Source organism: Rhinatrema bivittatum, chromosome 4 (assembly GCF_901001135.1).
Source record: "Rhinatrema bivittatum chromosome 4, aRhiBiv1.1, whole genome shotgun sequence".
Taxonomy (NCBI): domain Eukaryota; kingdom Metazoa; phylum Chordata; class Amphibia; order Gymnophiona; family Rhinatrematidae; genus Rhinatrema; species Rhinatrema bivittatum.
The window spans coordinates 365,760,515-365,780,625 of record NC_042618.1 but is presented as its reverse complement, the minus strand read 5'-3'; the positions used below and the strand labels follow the sequence as shown (position 1 = coordinate 365,780,625).

The 20,111-nt window shown below is 45.9% G+C and overlaps 1 protein-coding gene across 1 annotated transcript in view; it reads right to left on the bottom strand.

Annotated features, from left to right (window-relative positions):
* Positions 1 to 18,949, bottom strand: part of ISY1 (ISY1 splicing factor homolog) — a 102,627-nt gene extending 83,678 nt beyond the window's left edge. Inside the window, exons 1-4 of the mRNA XM_029600803.1 lie at positions 18,826 to 18,949; positions 17,719 to 17,741; positions 4,601 to 4,652; positions 2,256 to 2,321 (exon numbers count right to left, since the gene is read on the bottom strand). Of these exons, the coding sequence (XP_029456663.1) occupies positions 2,256 to 2,321; positions 4,601 to 4,652; positions 17,719 to 17,741; positions 18,826 to 18,828 (144 nt within the window). The 5' untranslated portion in view covers positions 18,829 to 18,949. The remainder of the gene's footprint in view (positions 1 to 2,255; positions 2,322 to 4,600; positions 4,653 to 17,718; positions 17,742 to 18,825) is intronic.
* Between the last annotated feature and the right edge of the window lie 1,162 nt (positions 18,950 to 20,111).

Here is a 20,111-nt window from a genome sequence, read left to right as displayed (position 1 = left end):
CCAACTAGGACTTGGAAGAGACGTCAGCGGACCAATTGCAGAGCCATAGAAGCCTCCTAGCCGAAACTGCAGAGACCATTGTGCGTGAGGAAGTACGAAGGATATCATACAGAGCATCTGCGGTATACACTATAGCCACCTCCACATGCTCCGCCTGCTCCGTCTCCGCTGGGGAAAGTTCCTGCGCAGTGAGCAACTGCTGCACCCATCTCAGAGTTGCCTGCTGCATGAGACTACTGCAGACTGCCGCTCGGACACCAAGCACCGAAACCTCAAAAATCCGCTGAAGAAGGACTTCAAGCTTCCTATCCTAGAGATCCTTAAGCACAGCCACCCCTGCCATAGGAATAGTTGTCCGCTTGGTGATGGCTGAAACGGCCGCGTCCACCTTAGGAACTTTAAGAAAATCCGACTCCTCCGACAGCGGATAAAGCTTCTCCATAGCTCGCCCTACTCATAGACTGGCCTCCGGAGTGTCCCACTCCTGGGTCATGAGCTGCAGTAGCATCGGGTGGAAAGGAAAAGTCTTAGGAGGAGCCCGAAGACCCGATAGGGTGGGATCCACCATGTAAGGCTCTGAAACTGGCTGTGGAGCCTGGATTCCCAGCTCCACCAGAACATGAGGGATCAGAGGATCAAGTTCATCTCTTCAAAATAACCTGAGCACCCGCGGTTCATCCCCCTCCACCGGGACGGAACTTTCAGTTCCCTCATCCGAGCTGATAGGGTCCTGCGATGAGAGATCCAACTGTTTGGCTAGCGGAGCCCCTGACTCCTCCGAAGCCCCCTGGACCATTCGAATTCTGGGGGTGTCCAGGCCTTCCGTGGGTTTAGAAACCTTCGGGGGCGGAGGCTCCGGCAACTGAAAACCAGCCTCTACCTCAAGACATGCTTTATGCAGCAACAACACAAATTGCGAAGAAAAAGGGTGCTGTCTCTTCAAGGCCCCCCCCCCCCCCCCGGGGGCAATCCCAAACCAGGGGGGGAGGGGGGGGGGAAGCAGGCACTGAGCCCTAAAGTCTCTCAGAGTTCAGATTCGGCGGAGAAAGCTGCGGAGGGAAATCCCCTCCCCCCAAGCACAGCACTGAATAAGAGCGAGGGGGATCCAAAATTGCCGCCATTCCCGCACTGATCGGGAACGGGGCAGGCCGAGGCTTCCGAGCATGCAGCTTCTTTCCTGCACCTCGGGCCCACGATAAAGAAGCCCCGCTGCCGCTCCCAGACGCCCCCGCACAGCTGGCTCCCCGCAAGTTGAACACCGCGATCCCCACAGCATCCCTACGGAGCTGTGACGAGGGAAACAAAAAAACGCCAAAATATTACCTCCAGAGGCCCAGGAGACCTGGCAGCTAAGTGCTTTCTTTGTTTTGCTTCCTTTTGGTTTGTTTTTTTTTTTTGCACGCTGTCCTCAATCAACCAAGGGAAGGAAAATAAACGTCCCTGGGACGAAATATACAGCACAGGTCTCACCAGAGGAATGTAACCGTCTCTGGGTTGTTAGTGGAAGGGACTGGCCCACCGGTAAATCCCTCTTACTCACCGGTGTGAAGTACCAGCTCTGGGAAAACTGGCTCACAGGGTCACCAACCCCAGCCGGGCCTACTACCAAGGGGGATAGGTTCCAACCCCTTGGGAGGACTTACTCATCAGGAGGAGAGAAGTGTTTCTAATTAAAAAAAAAATGTAAACTAGTTGATCTAGCCAAAGGAAAAATTTAAAGGCACAGTAACCTTCACAACTGAAGGTAAAATGCGTTTCTTTTTTATTTGTCGAAGGATCAGGACCGCAGGTTCTGCCACCTTCATCTACTGGAGACAGAGAAATACTGAAGGATCACAGGTGGCACACCAGTCCAAGAGGGGGTGCCTCACAAGTTTTTCCCTGTCTCCATATGCTGGAAGAGAGGCATAACCAACGGTCTGGACTGATCCGGGTACGTACAGGGAATAAACGCTGATCAAGAATTACATTATCATTTACAATCACGCTTGCTCTATTAGGATTGTGTAATAGTTTAGTCGCAAGTAGCTGATGTATGAACCAAAATTATTCTGGTCTTGCATGAACTCTTCTCAAAAGGTACAAAATGCTGAACAAAATACAGTCTTGGGACTCAAGAGTACTAACATGCAAACATAAGATTAAGAGCACCACCTGGAGACTCCCTCTAATCCAGCCTATTAAAGAAAACACTGTACAATAAAGTAGAATCAACCACATAAGGAAAAATACTCCAGTATGTTTACAGTACAAACCTGCCGTCTCCATTTCTCAGCTTTTGGCAACTCATTGCACTCCGATGCTAGAAATGGTCTTCTCTCCTGTAGGCCAGAAACAAATAATTCTGTCTTAACTATGTAGAGCTGCCAATTTAGCATCTTTTTCTTTATGCTTCCTATTTCACTTCCGAAGCAATTATTATTATTGCTGGTAAACTAAAATAGCCCTTCATTAGTGGTGGGAGATATGCTTTGAGTGTGTTTTTGAATGATTTTTAATCCAGGATAAGAGGCATTTTAAGTTTAATTAAAAGTGATTTTTGAATTGGCAAATGAATGAAACTGTAGGTATTCATTGCTAATACTGCTTGTGGCCCATTGCGAGGCGAGAGGCGGTGGATGTATAACAAGCTAAACCAGTTACATCTGATGCCATTCTTTAATATTTTATGATTGGTTTTTGAAGATGTGACATTTTTATGTTTTGTACCCTTTTTCTTCTGTTTTTAATATTATTGCTACAAGATTTTAAAAGGAAGGTACATCCAGGACCAATGTGGCCCATGTATTTCAAGCATTTCAAAACTCCTCTTATTACGGGGAATTGGATTAAAACAGCAACCGAGAGCCCTGACATTTACAGTCTAGGAAACTGATAAGCATGGGGGCAACCTGCACAGCACAGCAGATACTCCCATAAGCTTGCTGGACAGACTGGATGGACCATTTGGTCTTTTCTGCCGTAATTTCTGTTTCTATGTTTATTTTGCCAGCTTCACCTCTCTGCATAGGAGGTCTTGCAATGGCAAATAAGATGCTGCTGTACTGGTTGGTATGAGAAACCTCTACACGAGTTTCCTTAAAGGAGACCTCAAAGGAGGTAAAATACAGAATGCTGTGATCAGCTATAATTGTTTATAGGTAGGTTTACACTGAAAAAAGACTAAAACTAAGATTTTAAATGAACATGTGTATGCCCATGACTTCTGAAATAGATCACTTTTTAAAGATTAGCTTTCAACAGTTGCTTATCAATAAAAATAGACTGAGAAGTTATGCTCTCTGTTTGTTACATCAGAACATCTGCCAATTACCCAATATTGCCAAACAAGAAAAAACGGTGTCACAGCTCTAGCAGATGTTCTCTCTGCAAAAGTAGCACAATGTTAAAAATAAAATAAAATAGAATGTTTTCTCAATATACTACTCAGAAATAAAAACAAGAGGACAACACATAGAATACATGGCTTCAATTACAGAAACATAATAATGTTTTGATATAGCCATAACCCTAATGCACTAGTTTTGGACAATATATTATGTTTAACGCACATTTTCTTATTCTGTCAGAAAATGTGGTTTAACAACGCAACAGTAAAGAATCAAAATGATCTTTAAGATTTGTAATAAAAGAGCTCATAAAATCTGCTGAAACAAACAACCTTACAGTCAGTATGCCCTCCAGGCATATGTATGCCTCACACATAAAAACGGCAATAGCTGCTATCAAATTCCAGCACTTTCTAGCCCAGCTTTCACAGAAAGTTCTTAGTCTTAAATTCTCTCATCTCTAATGTTTTCCACCAAAATGTGTTATGTTTCTGTTTTTGTTGATCTGAATATTGCCCGGCTCAATAAGTGCAAACAATATTTTGTTGATCCGAAAGGGTTTTTTGGTTTTTTTTTTATATGTATTGATATGGCAACTCCACTGTTAATTATAATATTCCAATGCAAAGTCAGGGTCCCCCGACACGGACCCCGTGATTCGCCATCTGGTTGCGTCGGGAGGGACAACACCATTAAACCAAAAGTTCTTATCAGTATACAAGTAGAGAGTGGAGTAACCAAATGTTCTTATCAGTATACAAGTAGAGAGTGGAGTAACTCTCTACTTGTATACTGATAAGAACATTTGGTTTAACGGTGTTGTCCCTCCCGACGCAGCCAGTTGGCAAAACACGGAGTTCGTGTTGGGGGACCCTGACTTTGCATTGGAATATTATAATTAACAGTGGAGTTGCCATATCAATACATATTAAAAAAAAACACCCTTTCGGATCAACAAAATATTGTCTGCACTTCTTGTGGTTTTTACTAACCGTTCAAAGTGCAGCACTAGCTCATATACTTGTGCTTTGGATTTCTCCTGCTCAATAAGAGCAATAATACCCTCTAGAATGTCTAATGGCATAGTACAGATAGATTTCATGGGCTTCTGGCCTCAGTGTCTGTGTAGCTGTATACACACCAGCCATTGCCAGGTCTTCCTGCTCTTTCAGATCAGTTCCTATTCTCAGAACTATCAACAAAAAGGCCACTTCATCCATTAGCACTCTAAAGTGAGGCCAATGGCAGACTTCTTTTTGTTTCTTTCCCACCTTAACTTTTCCATCCTCAAGTTGTGCTTGACGAAACCTTGCCAAGGCCGTCCTGAAATGCAATAAAGAAATTTAGATTATTATTTAGCAAAAAGAATATATGTATTAGGGATGTGAATCGTTTTAGGACGATTAAAATTATCGTCCGATAATTTTAATATCGTCTTAAACCGTTATGGAACACAATACAATACAGATTCTAACGATTTATCGTTATAAATCGTTAGAATCGTGAGCCGGCACACTAAAACCCCCTAAAACCCACCCCCGACCCTTTAAATTAAATCCCCCACCCTCCTGAACCCCCCCCCAAATAACTTAAATAACCTGCGGGTCCAGCGGCGGTCCGGAACGGCAGCGGTCCGGAACGGGCTCCTGCTCTGAATCTTGTCGTCTTCAGCCGGCGCCATTTTCCAAAATGGCGCTGAAAAATGGCGGCGGCCATAGACGAAAAAGATTGGACGGCAGGAGGTCCTTCCGGACCCCCGCTGGACTTTTGGCAAGTCTCGTGGGGGTCAGGAGGCCCCCCACAAGCTGGCCAAAAGTTCCTGGAGGTCCAGCGGGGGTCAGGGAGCGATTTCCCGCCGCGAATCGTTTTCGTACGGAAAATGGCGCCGGCAGGAGATCGACTGCAGGAGGTCGTTCAGCGAGGGTTCCGGCGCCTCGCTGAACGACCTCCTGCAGTCGATCTCCTGCCGGCGCCATTTTCCGTACGAAAACGATTCGCGGCGGGAAATCGCTCCCTGACCCCCGCTGGACCTCCAGGAACTTTTGGCCAGCTTGTGGGGGGCCTCCTGACCCCCACGAGACTTGCCAAAAGTCCAGCGGGGGTCCGGAAGGACCTCCTGCCGTCCAATCTTTTTCGTCTATGGCCGCCGCCATTTTTCGGCGCCATTTTGGAAAATGGCACCGGCTGAAGACGACAAGATTCAGAGCAGGAGCCCGTTCCGGACCGCTGCCGTTCCGGACCGCCGCTGGACCCGCAGGTTATTTAAGTTATTTGGGGGGGGGTTCGGGAGGGTGGGGGATTTAATTTAAAGGGTCGGGGGTGGGTTTTAGGGGGTTTTAATGTGCCGGTTTTTCGATTTTTAACGATTTTTCACGATTTTTCACGATATTTTACCCCCCCAAACGGCAACAATACGATTCCCTCCCCCTCCCAGCCGAAATCGATCGTTAAGACGATCGAGGACACGATTCACATCCCTAATATGTATATATCTACATTTAGGAATAAAAATAAGCATAAAAATGAGTCCCGCTATGCTTTGATAATTGCAATAGGTTTTGTACCCAATGTAAATCTTGTCCAGAGAAGAGATGACAAAAAATAGTGAAGAATCTAGACCAAAAGCCTTTACAAACTGATAAGAACATAAGAACATAAGAACATGCCATACTGGGTCAGACCAAGGGTCCATCCAGCCCAGCATCCTGTTTCCAACAGTGGCCAATCCAGGCCATTAGAACCTGGCAAGTACCCAAAAACTAAGTCTATTCCATGTTACCGTTGCTAGTAACAGCGGTGGTTATTATCTAAGTCAACTTAATTAATAGCAGGTAATGGACTTATCGTCCAAGAACTTATCCAATCCTTTTTTAAACACAGCTATACTAACTGCACTAACCACATCCTCTGGCAACAAATTCCAGAGTTTAATTGTGCGTTGAGTGAAAAAGAACTTTCTCCGATTAGTTTTAAATGTGCCACATGCTAACTTCATGGCGTGCCCCCAAGTCTCTCTATTATCCGAAAGAGTAAAAAAACCGATTCACATCTACCCGTTCTAGACCTCTCATGATTTTAAACACCTCTATCATATCCCCCCTCAGCTGTCTCTTCTCCAAGCTGAAAAGTCCTAACCTCTTTAGTCTTTCCTCATAGGGGAGCTGTTCCATCCCCTTTATCATTTTGGTTGCCCCTCTCTGTACCTTCTCCATCGCAACTATATCTTTTTTGAGATGCGGCGACCAGAATTGTACACAATATTCAAGGTGCGGTCTCACCATGGAGCGATACAGAGGCATTATGACATTTTCCGTTTTATTCACAATTCCCTTTCTAATAATTCCCAACATTCTGTTTGCTTTTTAGACTGCCGCAGCACACTGACCCGATGATTTCAATGTGTTATCCACTATGATGCCTAGATCTCTTTCTTGGGTAGTAGCACCTAATATGGAACCTAACATTGTGTAACTATAGCATGGGTTATTTTTCCCTATATGCATCACCTTGCACTTGTCCACATTAAATTTCATCTGCCATTTAGATGCCCAATTTTCCAGCCTCACAAGGTCTTCCTGCAATTTATCACAATCTGCTTGTGATTTAACTACTCTGAACAATTTTGTATCTGCAAATTTGATTACCTCACTTGTATTTCTTTCCAGATAATTTATAAATATATTGAAAAGTCAGGGTCCCAGTACATATCCCTGAGGCACTCCACTGCCCCACTCCCTTCCACTGAGAAAATTGTCCATTTAATCCTACTCTCTGTTTCCTGTCTTTTAGCCAGTTTGTAATCCACGAAAGGACATCGCCACCTATCCCGTGACTTTTTACTTTTCCTAGAAGCCTCTCATGAGGAACTTTGTCAAATGCTTCTGAAAATCCAAGTACACTACATCTACCTGTTCACCTTTATCTACATTTTTATTAACTCGTTCAAATAAGTGAAGCAGATTTGTGAGGCAAGACTTGCCTTGGGTAAAGCCATGCTGACTTTGTTCCATTAAACCATGACTTTCTATATGTTCTGTGATTTTGATGTTTAGAACACTTTCCACTATTTTTCCTGGCACTGAAGTCAGGCTAACCGGTCTGTAGTTTCCCGGATCTCCCCTGAGCCCTTTTTAAATATGGGGGTTACATTAGCTATCCTCCAGTCTTCAGATACAATGGATGATTTTAATGATAGGTTACAAATTTTTACTAATAGGTCTGAAATTTCATTTTTTAGTTCCTTCAGAACTCTGGGATGTATACCATCCGGTCCAGATGATTTACTAAAGGAACTAAATATGTATACTCTTGAAGAGAAGTGAGGAAAAGGGGATATGATTGAGACATTAAAATACTCAAAAGTATTAGTAATGTACAAAAAGCAAATGTTTTTCAGCGGATGAGAAGATTTAGAACAGGAGATCACGCTAGGCGACAAAGTGGGTAGACAAAAATAGTATAAAGAAAATATTTCTTCAAGGAAAGAGAGTATTGGAACAACCTCGTAGAGAAAATAGTAGAGCAAAAACAAAATTCCGGAAGACATGGGATAAGCAAAGAGGATCTTTAGCTCCAAAAGTGACAGAAAGCCTGACCAGCCCAGTGGCTCATATGGAGGTCAGAGGACCTGGGTTAGGTTGTCTGCTCCCCAGGCTCTCTGGGACTGGGGATGCTTCAGAGGCAGCATTCCCAGCTCTTGGCAGTGAGTCCCAGTTATTGTGCAATGGCAACACCTAGTGGCCAGATTTAGGGCCCATGAATGCAGGGTTCCTAAAGGAGCCCCAGTGCATGACATCCATTCCCTCCAATGATTGGAATAATTTGGAGTTAGACGTGAACATAATTATAAAGAAAAAAAAATCCCCAGATAGTTGTGAATAAAGGTTTAGGATGCCTCAGCCCAATAGAGGCCAGTTTTGACAGAATTAGAAGCCCAAAGACATAGGAGGAAACTGCTGGGCAAAAAAAAAAAAAATTGACAGGAAAACACAAGATTAACTAAGAGGTCTATAGAATTATAAACAGAAAGCAAACTGGAGGAGCCTTTCAGTCCTTATCTGCTGTCATGTTTATATATTTCTTTGACACGCCCGAAGGCAAAACTCCTTTTTTTTTTTTTTATCAAAGGGCAAGATCCTTTCAAGACAGTCCACCCTCAAGAATCCCACCATAAACCTGTTAGTGACGGCTCAGGCTCTACTAGTTACTATACAGTCCACGTGTGTCTGTTCCCTCCCTGCCTCATTTTCTCATTTGCTTTTTTTGTTCATTTTTCTTTGCTCCCCTCCCTCCTTCTGACTTCTTCCTCTCTCAAATGTCTTCCTAATCCACTTCTTCCACAATGGACCAGCTCCAGGAGCCCCTACGAGAAAGGAGGGAGAACTGTCATGATCAGCAGAACTCAAACTGGTAGCATCAGCTAAGGCAGTGCTGATTGCAGAAGCTGTATCAGATTGACAGTAAGTTGGACTTGCTCAGAAAGAGTGCTTAAATCCTCCACAAGAATTTTTTGGGGGATTAACCTATTACTGCCTATGTGTATTTCTGTTCCAGTAAGTAGACAGAGCTTATAATAATTATGTGCATTGTGCAAAGTTAGAATTTAAATCTAAGCCTAAGTGTATAATTATGAGTTTGCAAAGGTTGCTCGCTTGATGGGAGAAGCTGTGAGAAATGGCTCCTGGGCAAACAGTCACAGGTATCTTTGAAGAGAAGATCCCTGGGACTTTCTTGTAGAGCTATTTTATAGTTATTTTAAAGGCAATGGCTGCGCTATGGGGATGGTTGTGATGTGTGAAATGTCACTTTGGCTTGCTTTCTTCCACACCTAGCTTGTTCTCTCCCCGCCTCAAAAAAAACACACAAACAAAAAAAGTCCTTGTTTAGAGACACCACTGGTAACACAGGACCAGAGTTCAGACTCGGAAATTGAGATATTACTTACCTGATAATTTTGTTTTCCTTAGTTTAGACAGATAGACTCAGGACCAGTGGGTTATGCTCCCCTGCCAGCAGATGGAGACGGAGTCAGGTTTCAAATCTGACATCACCTTACATATACCCTGCAGTGACCTCAGCCATTCAGTATCCTCTTCAAAAGTCATTGTGATGATAGTATAAGCTGCATGTACCTAATGTTCTTGCTAAACATTGATGCACGATTGGACTTTTGGTCTATTTCTCCCAGGTATATTGTTTACATATATATGTCTATATTTCCCTCATTCTTTTTCTTATGTTTTTCTTCTCTCTTTCTCTTCATTCTTAATGGCGTGAATCTGGTTGTTTGTGTGTGGGGGTGGGGGGGTTGGGGGATAGTTTCTACATATATACCACAATGGTCATGAATCTGGTTGTGTGTGTGTGTGGGGGGGGGGGGGGGGGGAGATAGTTTCTACATATATACCACAATGGTCAATCATCTTGTTTTAGTGTTTTTTTTAACACTTGTGTTCTAATAATGCTGTAATGTTATCTTGTGGTTACTGTATTGATATGTATAACTATAGATTGACAAAAAAAAATGTTTAAACAAAAAAAAAAAAAGCCATTGTGGACTAACTATTGAAAAAACTTGATTAAAATCTTGAAGGCCTGTAACCGTGACCAACCAGACATAAGCGCTGAATCCCTGCCAACTTATAGCAACCCCAATCCATGGGTAGGGAGGTTCATGTATGATTCCTGGGCACTGTTCATGGGCAGCCGTGGGTGGGATGCTCAGTCCATCTGTCTACACTAAGGAAAACAAAACTATAAGGTAAGTAATTTCGCCATTTCCTAGTGTGTAGCCAGATGGACTCAGGATCAATGGGATGTACAAAAGCTACTCCCGGATGGGGCAGAAGATTGCCCGTGGTCCAGTTAGCACTGCCCTCGCAAAGACTGTGTCCTTTTGGGCTTGGACGTCCAGGCAGTAGAACCTGGAAAAGGTGTGCAAGAAAGACCACGTCGCAGCTCGGCAATTGTTGACGGGAGACAGTAGCTTAGCTTCCGCCCAGGATTCTGCCTGGGCCCTAGTGGAATGAGCTTTCACCTGAAGGGGTAGAGGCTTCCCTGCTTCTACGGAGGCTCCTGTGAGTACTTCCTTGATCCAGCAGGCTATGGTAGCTTGTGAAGCTGCTTCACCTTGTTTCCTTCTCCCGTAAAGAACAGATAAGAAGTCAGTCTTGACCACCGGTTCTGTACGTTCTAGATACCGTACTAATAGCCTGCTGATGTTTAAGTGGCTTAGGAGGCGGTAGTCTTCCGAGTCTTTGCGCGTTATCTAGGGAAAGCAAGGAAATGGACTGGTTCATGTGAAACTCTGAGACTACCTTTGATAAGGAAGGAAGGAACGGTGCAAAGTTGCAATGTTCCTGGAGTCAGTCGAAGGAATGGCTCCTGACATGACAGCGCCTGTAGTTCAGATATGTGACGAACAGAGCATATCGCCACCAAGAATACGATCTTCAGTGTTAGCAGGCATAGGGACAGAGTGCACAGCGGCCGAAACAAAAGCCCTGCCAAGAAGTCCAAAACAAGGTTGAGGTTCCATAGGGGGACCAGACACTTTCAGGGTGGTCAGAGGTGTTTAACTCCTGTCAGGAAACGAGCCATGTCCAGATGCGTCGATAAGCAGGCTCCGTTAACCTCATCTCTGAAACAGAAGAGAGCCACCACCTGAACCTTCAAGGAGTTGAGGACAGTCCCTTGTTTAGGCCATCCTGTAGGAATTCCAGGATCAAGGGGATCTTTGTCATCTGAGGGGGCACCCCGCATTCGTCACACCAGGCCTCAAAAACTATCCAGATCTTGACGTCCCTGGTGCATGTGAGGAACTTCCGTGCATGGAGCAAGGTGACTATTAACGCCTGCCTAGTATCCATGCTTCCTCAGGCAAGCCCTCTCAAGGGCCAGACCGTAAGACAAAACCGAGCCGGATCCTCGTGAAGGATCGGACTCTGCTGGAGAAGGTCCTTTTGTAAGGGGAAGCATAGGGGGGTCTGTACCAGAAGCCTCTGCAAGTTTGAGTACCACAGGCATCTGGGCCAGTCTGGGGCCACCAGAAGGACTAGCCCTCTGTGTCGTTCGATCTTCTGGATGACCTTGCCCTGCAGATGCCATGGAGGGAAGGCATACAGTAAGACCTCCTCTGGCCAGATCTGGACCAGGGAGTTGATTCCCTGAGAGCGCTAATCTCTTTTGTGACTGAAGAATCGAGGGACTTTCGTATTGAGAGATGTGGCCAGCAGGTCAATGGATGGGAGGCCCCAGCGATCTATGGCAAGCTGAAAGGCTCTGGTCGATAACGTCCATTCTCCTGGATCCAGACTCTCCCTGCTGAGGAAGACTGCCCTGACGTTTTCTTGTCCCACTATGTGGGAGGCCAAAATCACTTGATTTAGCTCTGCCCATTCTATAAGGGGGACTATCTCCAGAGGCACTTGGTGGCTTTTGGTTCCTCCCTGGTGGTCGATATAGGCAACCATTGTTGTGTTGTCCGACATCACGCAGACTGCTTGACTTCAAAGCCTGTGGCTGAATTGTAGATACGCTAATCTGACCGCTCTGGCTTCTAGGTGGTTTTTGTTCCAGCGCGCCTCCTTCCTTGGTTCATCGCCCCTGGGTTGTCAGTTCCTGACAGTGGGCTCCCCACCCTCGGAGGCTCACATCCATCATGAGAACTAGCCAGCTCGGTGGGGACAGGCTTACACCCTTGCTTAGATGCACCTCCTGTAGCCACCACTGGAGCCGAGAGCATACTTCCATCGGTAAGTGGAAGCGAATCAAGTAGTCTTGAGACAGTGAATTCCAACGTGACAGCAGGGAGTGTTGAAGTGGTCTCATGTGCGTCCACGATACTATCTCCATTGTTGATGCCATCAAGCCGAGGATCTGGAGATAGTTCTACACCCTGGGGCGCATTGTGTTCGTTAGTTGTCACACTTGGCAGATCAGTTTCCTTATCCTCGAGGGAGAGAGGAATATCTTGTCCTGTTTGGTGTTGAACCAGTCTCCCAGGTACTCTATGGACTGGGAGGTCTTGAGACTGCTCTTGTCCATGTTCACTACCCAACCGAGTTCCTGAAGCAGGGACCTGACCCTATTGGTCGCCTGGAGACTCTCTTCCAACGACTTCGCCCTGATCAGCCAGTCATCTAAGTAAGAGTGTACCAGGATCCCTTCTTTCGTCAGTGCTGCTACTATGAACACCATTACCTTGACGAGCAATCGTGTGTGTGTGTGTGTGGTTGGGGAGGGGGGGGGGGGGGGGGGGCGGTTGCCAGGCTGAAGGGCAACACCCAGAACTGATAATGGCGGCTGAGTACTGCAAAGCATAGAAAAATGCTGGTGGTCTTGATGGATAGGGATATAAAGGTAGGCCTCCGAGAGGTCCAGGGATATTAAGAACTCTCCAGGTTGAACGGCTATTTTGATGGAGCGAAGAGTTTCCATGCGAAAGTGGATTACCCGCAGATGACGATTGACACTCTTAAGGTCCAGGATGGGGCAAAATGACCCTTCCTTCTTGGGTATGATGAAATAGATGGAATAACACCCCATATTTTCCTGGGGTGTGGGTACTGAGACTATAGCCCTCAAACTGAGAAGCCTTACTAAATGTGGATTCCACTGCCAATCTTTTGTGCTGGGAGTGGGAATGTGACATCATGAACACGTCCCGAGGGATGCTGCGAAATTCTAGGGCATATCCTTTTCGTATGATGTCCAGTAAACATTGTCTGAAGTGATCTTGATCTACCTCTGATAGAAAAGGGATAGTTGGCCCCCTATCTCCTCGTCCCATGGATGGGTCGGCCCAACTTCATTGGACAGATGGGGCCAAACCGGAGCCCAAACCAATTCCTCTTTTTGATTGCCGGTTCTGAAAGGGCTGAGACCTTCCCGGGGGTCGACATGTCTGGAATGGAGAGTTTCTGTAGGGCCGGAAGCGCTGGGAGCCCCTGGCCCAACCCCTCTTGGGCGAGGGGCATTGTGACCTTTTCTTCCTATTTTCCAGTAGCCGAGGCACTGGAGCTTCACCCCATTTACTGGACAGCTTTTCCAATTCGCTTCCGAATAGAAGGGATCCCTTAAAGGGCATCTTTGTGAGGTTTGCCTTAGAGGTCACGTCCACTGAACAATTTCTCAGCCATAGCCGTCTTCTGGCCACCACTACTGAGGCTACTCCTTTGGCCGAGGTGCGCACTAGATCAGAGCTTGCATCCACTAGGAAAGCCGCGGTGAGTTCCATCGCCTCGGGGGAAGGAACCCCTGAGCTATCAGCCTCTCTCTCGAGAAACAGACATAAACGAGCCACCAAGGCACAGCAGGAGGAAATCTGTAGTCAATGCTGTCGCGTCAAAGGCTTGCTTAAGGATGGACTCCAACCACTTGTGTGCATATTTCAAGGCCGCTCTCGAAGCGGACAACTGAGATAGTTGTCCGCTTCGAGACAGCGCAGATCAGAGCATCCACTTTCGAGAAACGCAGGCATTCCTTAGCCACCGGGTCCAGTGGGTAAAGGGCCTCCAAGGCCCAACCTCCTTTAAAACTGGCTTCTGGGGCATCCCACTCCAAGTCAATCAATTCCTGGATGGCTTCCAGCATCAGGAAATAGTAAGAGGATTTCTGTAGACACACCAAAATGAGGTTCCTTTTTGGTTCTGACAGAGTCCGAGCCAAACACTCTCAGAGTCTTCAGGGTCTGGGAGACTAGGGCCAGCAATTCATCTCTGTGGAAAAAACATAGCATGGTCCGGTCCGGTACGGTTCCAGGCCTGGCAGGATTTCCCCGTCCTCCAATGAGTCTGCAACCCCATTGTCGTCCAGGTCCTTGTCCGAGTGAGGCGAGGCATGTCCCGAGGTATGCTGGTAGGTTTGGGGGGACGAGTCCCTCCCCATTGGGGCTCAGACCGGGCAAGGGCAGCAGCTGACTGCGCGTGATCAAAAGCTTGGAGGCCCTGGAAGTATTCCAACCAAGAAAAGGTCGCCGGGTCCATACCTAGCCCAGGGAAAACTAGGGTAGGTGTCGCTGAACTGCCTTCTCCAGGGGAGGACACAGCCCCAGGGTTGCTTAGATCCGGAGCGCTACCAGATAAGGTTGTGGCCAACCCATCCTCAGACAGGGAAGGGCCAGACTTGGAGAAACTCAGAGTCCAGTCCTCCCTGGGTGCTGACAGGACAGATTTAAGGTCAGACTGTGCAGCCCTAATATGGCAGGCAGCACAAAGGGAATGCGCTTGTGCTTCTTAACTGCTGGAGCCATAGATCCTGCTGGTTAACGCCTGAACTTAAGTGCGCACATTCTGCCCCGTGTGTGAGGCATCTGGTTGTGCGTGGGAGTCTGTGCGCAATTATGCGCTCAGTTGTGCTCTCAGTTAGGTGACTAGATATATGCCCAGGATGCCGTGCAGTTATGCGCTCAGGAGTGCGTGCAGTTATGCGCGTAGGAGCACGTGCCCCTAAGGGCATGTAGGCGCGCCGAGATGCACCCACCTTCAGGGTGCGATAGGTGCTCAGGAATGCTCACACATCTGGGTACAATAGGCGCTCAGGAAACACGCACACAGGCCCTTGTGCACCTCCGCGCGCACCAACGCACATATTAGGTGCACAACAGGGCTGGCCTGCACCGACGGAAGGTGGGGGAAGATGGCGCCTACCACGTGGAATGTCCACCGAGCCTGAAGCGGGGCCTAGCCCATCAGGGGGGGTGCTCAACCCACTCGGAACCCCCTTCCCATGCCGCAGCAGGATTGGGAACTAGGGATGTGAATCGTTTTTGAACGATTAAAATTATCGTCAGATAATTTTAAAATCGTCCAAAATCGTTAGAGTGCACGATTTATCGTCAGGGGTGTTTGTATTGTATCGTTAAAAAGGGGGGTGGGAAAACCAGCACACCAAAAAAACTCTAACACCCACCCCGAACCTTTAAAACAAACCCCCACCCTCCCGAACCCCCCCAAAATGTTTTAAATGACCTGGGGTCCCGGCGCGATGATCCCGGCGCGATGTCCCGCTCTCTGCCCACGGCTGCTATGAAGAGAAATGACGCCGGTGGCCCTTTGCCCTTTTCATGTGACAGGGCAAAGGTAGCGCCGGCGCCATTTTGATTCCTAGCTCCCGACGTCACGCGTCCAGGAGATCGCTCCCGGACCCCCGCTGGACCCCCAGGGACTTTTGGCCAGCTTGGGGGGGCCTCCATGCCGTACGGTCGGCGCCATTTTGCTGTACGGCAAAACGATTCGAGTTTAGGAGGTCGTTCCCGGACCCCCGCTGGACTTTTGGCAAGTCTTGTGGGGGTCAGGAGGCCCCCCCAAGCTGGCCAAAAGTCCCTGGGGGTCCAGCGAGGGTCCGGGAGCGATCTCCTATGCTCCTGACGTCGGGGGACAAAAAAACAAAATGGCGCCGGCGCTACCTTTGCCCTGCTGTCATATGACAGGGCAAAGGTAGCGCCGGCGCCATTTCTACAACGCACCGGAGGTCCGAGAGTAAAAGATCACACCGGGACCCTCCCTCTGGACCCCAGGTAATTTAAGGCATTTTGGGGGGTTCGGGAGGGTGGGGGATTTATTTTAAAGGGTCGGGGTGGGTTTTAGGGATGTTTTAGTGTGCCGGTTTTCCCGCCCTCCCCCGATTTACACGATATTTTAAAAAACAAAACCGCGACATAAAGATTCCCTCCCCCCCAGCCGAAATAGATCGTTAAGACGATCGATCACACGATTCACATCTCTATTGGGAACATCATCGGTACGGCTCGCCGAGCAAGGAGACCGGAAGAAAGACTTATCAAGGCCCTTCCATGTCTCTGGATCGGAGGAGTTCTTCTTACTTACCTGGGCTCAGCGCTTACTGGCCGAGTACAGAGACAGTCTCCGGCTGCGGGGGGAGAGGGCATAGGCTGTCACCGCTGCGCTCAGCTTCCTGCACCCGCTGCCTTCCCGCTGCTTCAGCAGCAAGTCCATGCAGGGAACTGGCTACCGGACCAAGGCTCACCTCTGAGGGATCTCGGAAATCACCTCAGGAATTCTCAACTGGGGGAGGGGTCCATTATTTATCACCGCAGGAGAGCAGGGCTCAATATTTCTCAAATTTAGCAGTAAATTTGTCCAGTTCCAAAGAGAATCTTGTTCCCAATAGGAAAAAACAGTCCACATCTGCTAGAAGATGGAGATATCCCTGCAGTGACCTAGCTATTCAGTATATCTAAGATGACGTCACTTTGAAACCTGACTCCATCTCCATCTGTTAGCAGGGTAGCACATAACCCATTGGGTCCTGAGTCCATCTGGCTACATGCTAGGAAACATGTGATTGCTGGGAAGAGAGAAAGAAGAGAGAGTGTATATATAAGAGAATGAGTGTGAGAGTCAGGGATGTGTCCCCACCGCCTCCACCTCATGTCAATTTGGGGAAGTACAGAAAAAGCTTGTGTACATCTGACTCGTCTCCTCCCTACCACACACTACTCCATGCTAAACCTGAAAGGGGGGGGGGGGGGTATGGGAAAAGGAGGAGTGCCATCAGTGATTTTCACCCAGAGTAACACTTGCCTTAAAGCCAGCCCTGACAAGTCCTTATTTCCAACTGAAGTTGTTTGCAGAAATCAGTTACTGATTTAAAAATTCTAATCTCCTTTTAGGCTTCCACACTGAATAAAATTCAGATCAACTTTAAGATCCAACACAAAAAGCTTTGACCAATTCAGTCTGTTACCACCACTATTTTTAAAGGCAATATTGGGATTAAAATAAAAAAATAGAAAAAATGGAAAACTCATCATTAAAAATGTAAGGTTAAATAGACTTCTTCTGAAGGTTAAACATTTTTTTTTAAAGCTGTAAAGAAGACAAGACATTCCATCCCTCACAACAGTTATAAAGTGAAACAACTGACCCAGATATTAATCTCTCAAAAATTTGAAGTGCCTAATCTTTTGGGGGAATAAACTGTTACTTTACTTTTTACCTTGGACACTAAGAGGTCTAGATATTAAGATTCTCTCTTCAAAAACTAAGCTTCAAATTTGGGGGATTTAAAATTCAGTTATATCCAGAAGTGCCTCAATTTACACAGGCCAAAAGTAAGATTCATGGCTATAAAACAGAATGTTTTAAAATTAAAGCTGAATTAACTTTAAAATTCACCTGATAAGGGCATTTTTTGGGACCCTGACCAATTATTTTTTTTTAAGAAAGAAAGAAAGTAAGATGGTTCAGACATGTTCTACTGATACAATTGCCTCAGGATCTACCATTTCCAGTTTACTTGAAAAGTGAATTTTTACTAGCTATATCTACAACCAATTAGCATGGTATTTTGTTTTTCATATTTGTCTTTTTAGTAATAAGTAATAAAATATATTTTGTTTTAAGATCACTTATAGAGTTGTACTTACATGGCCTTTTCTGCATTTCGAGCCTATTCAAGAAAGAAATAAAAAAGATGCAAATTAGAATTCTAGATGCAGTAAATTATACCTCTATAATCAAGTTCGTATACAGTCTAATACTATAACATGTCACAAGCACTATTTAAAGAAAAACAGATTTCCTAGTGCATTCATAAAATATTTTACAGGTGATAAGAAGAGCCATGAGAAAGTTTGCGTACATGTTATCTTTCTCAATTGTTTTCTCACTATAAGTCAGATCAAGGGCAGCTTCCTCTAAATGACCATATAAATCAGAGAGCAAAAGGGAGGATAGCAATACTGGTGGGATGCTCCTGAAGAAGTGTAGCAAAGAGGTAATGCCTTTAGGAGCTCCTTCAGTCGCAGAACCAGGAGAACTGGGTAGTATAATTTATGCTCTCTTGGCTGCTTTTTTAGCTGTTACAGTATTTTTAAGTTAGCACTGAAGGTGATTATTTTCAGGCTTTGCTGATTTAATGTATGCTATTTTTATGAGGTTTTGGGGTTGGAGTGCATGTTTGGATGCTTTACCATTATATTTTGTAATGTGGCTTATCCATAGTTGTGATCACATATATTGCCATTTGCTCCCCGAGAGTAGGGATTGTGATCAGCAGTATTGAACCATACATTTTTTTTTATTAGTCCCCATTGCATAGAGCGGTGGTGTGAAAAGTTCCTTTCTATGTGAATTTAATAAGATTATTATCTTTGTTTCTGTAGATCACTTTCTGTCTAGTATAGCAGGGTAACACTGCACTTCTGAAAAAGATAAACACATTAAGAGAGAAAGCCTGTCCTCACATTTATGAAACATTTTTTATTTGAATACAACAGACCTTCGAATGTTAATACTTTTCTGAAATATAACTTTGTCCATGGAAAGGCTCGACATAGTGCCAAAAGTTTGCATATTTAAACAAACGTATTCTCGTCTCACATCGCACCCAATTCGCTCGCTGGCACATCTGCACCGGCTATCACCTGACAACACAGGCACTTGCCACGAGAACCACGGGAAGGCTCAGCAGTCCCGGAGAACACAACAGCATTGCCTACACATTCACACTGCAACAATCTCCCAACACTTACCATGTTGCCAGTCGGGGCTCACGCACAATATACTTCCTTCCCAACTTAGGCCGCCACCGGATGTGACGAACACCAAGCACAGGCGCCGTGAAAGTTTAGAGGTTCTCTTCTGCCGCCGCTGTTCATTGTCATGGAAACAGATCACGTGAATCCTGCTGCGCTTCCTCTTTTTTTTTTTCCGACCCAGCAGTTTCTTATTGATCTTTTGTAGCCCAGTGTTGCAGATTTAGTGATTTTGTAGCTAGATCTGGTGATTTTTTTTAATGAAATTGAGATTTTAGATTTGTGAATGAAATGGAGCTAATTTAACTATTTTTCGACAATTTAGCTACAAATCTAGCGACTCTCACAGTTCTAAAATTTCCATGGGGTTCCTTAATTATAGATCATACCTGGAAGCAGAAAAGTGGAAGAATGAAACCTCTGGCTAGAGTGCTGCAAGAGAGACCTCTTTTGGCTAGAGCGCCATGCTGGCAATCCTTAAAACACGCTTTCCCCTAGTCTCTCCCCTCTCCCACGCCAGAGAATTTAATTACATCACTGCTAAGCTCTCTGCTAGAAGGAGAGCAAATTGCAGGTAGCCAAAAAAAAAAAAGCAGGCGCTGCAAGAACTATCATCACTTTATGACAGACTAAGAGCAGCAGCAAAATAGAAGACATGGAGAGGGCTATGTTTTATCTTCGGTAATTTTTTTTTGTTTGTTTTTTTGCTATGCTACTGATAGGGGAAGTTCTGTGCCATGTTAGTAAGGCCTCTGTGAACTGGCAGGACTGATCTCGGAGGAGGGCAGTACAATGAGTGTCCTGAAGAAGGAGGAGGAAGTGCAAAGGTAAGGGCTAGCAGCAAGTGTAGACCTTTATATGTTGATGCTGTATGCCCTTGGTTAGCCCAGGAGTGCTCAAATTGAGCCTATGGGACCCCAGCCAATCGGGTTTTCAGGATATCCTTAATGAATATGCATGAGAAATATTTGCATACTCTGTATATATATGTGTGTGTATCTGTATCTGAGAGTGTGTCAGTCTCTGAGCATGTCTAACAAAGTGTGTGTGTGTGACCGAGAGAATGCAAGTTTGTGTGTGTTAGTTTCTGATAGAGCAGGAGAATGTATATGAGTGTGATCCATCCCTCGTTCCCTATCACTAGGCTCACTAACGCTTCTGACGCCACTGTACGACTACTTTTTATCCAATCTGAAGACTTTTCACAGTGGATCTAATAACTTTCTTCAAATAGGAGTTGACAAAACATTTTGGGGCTTAGATCAGTGAGAACTGGCATCTGC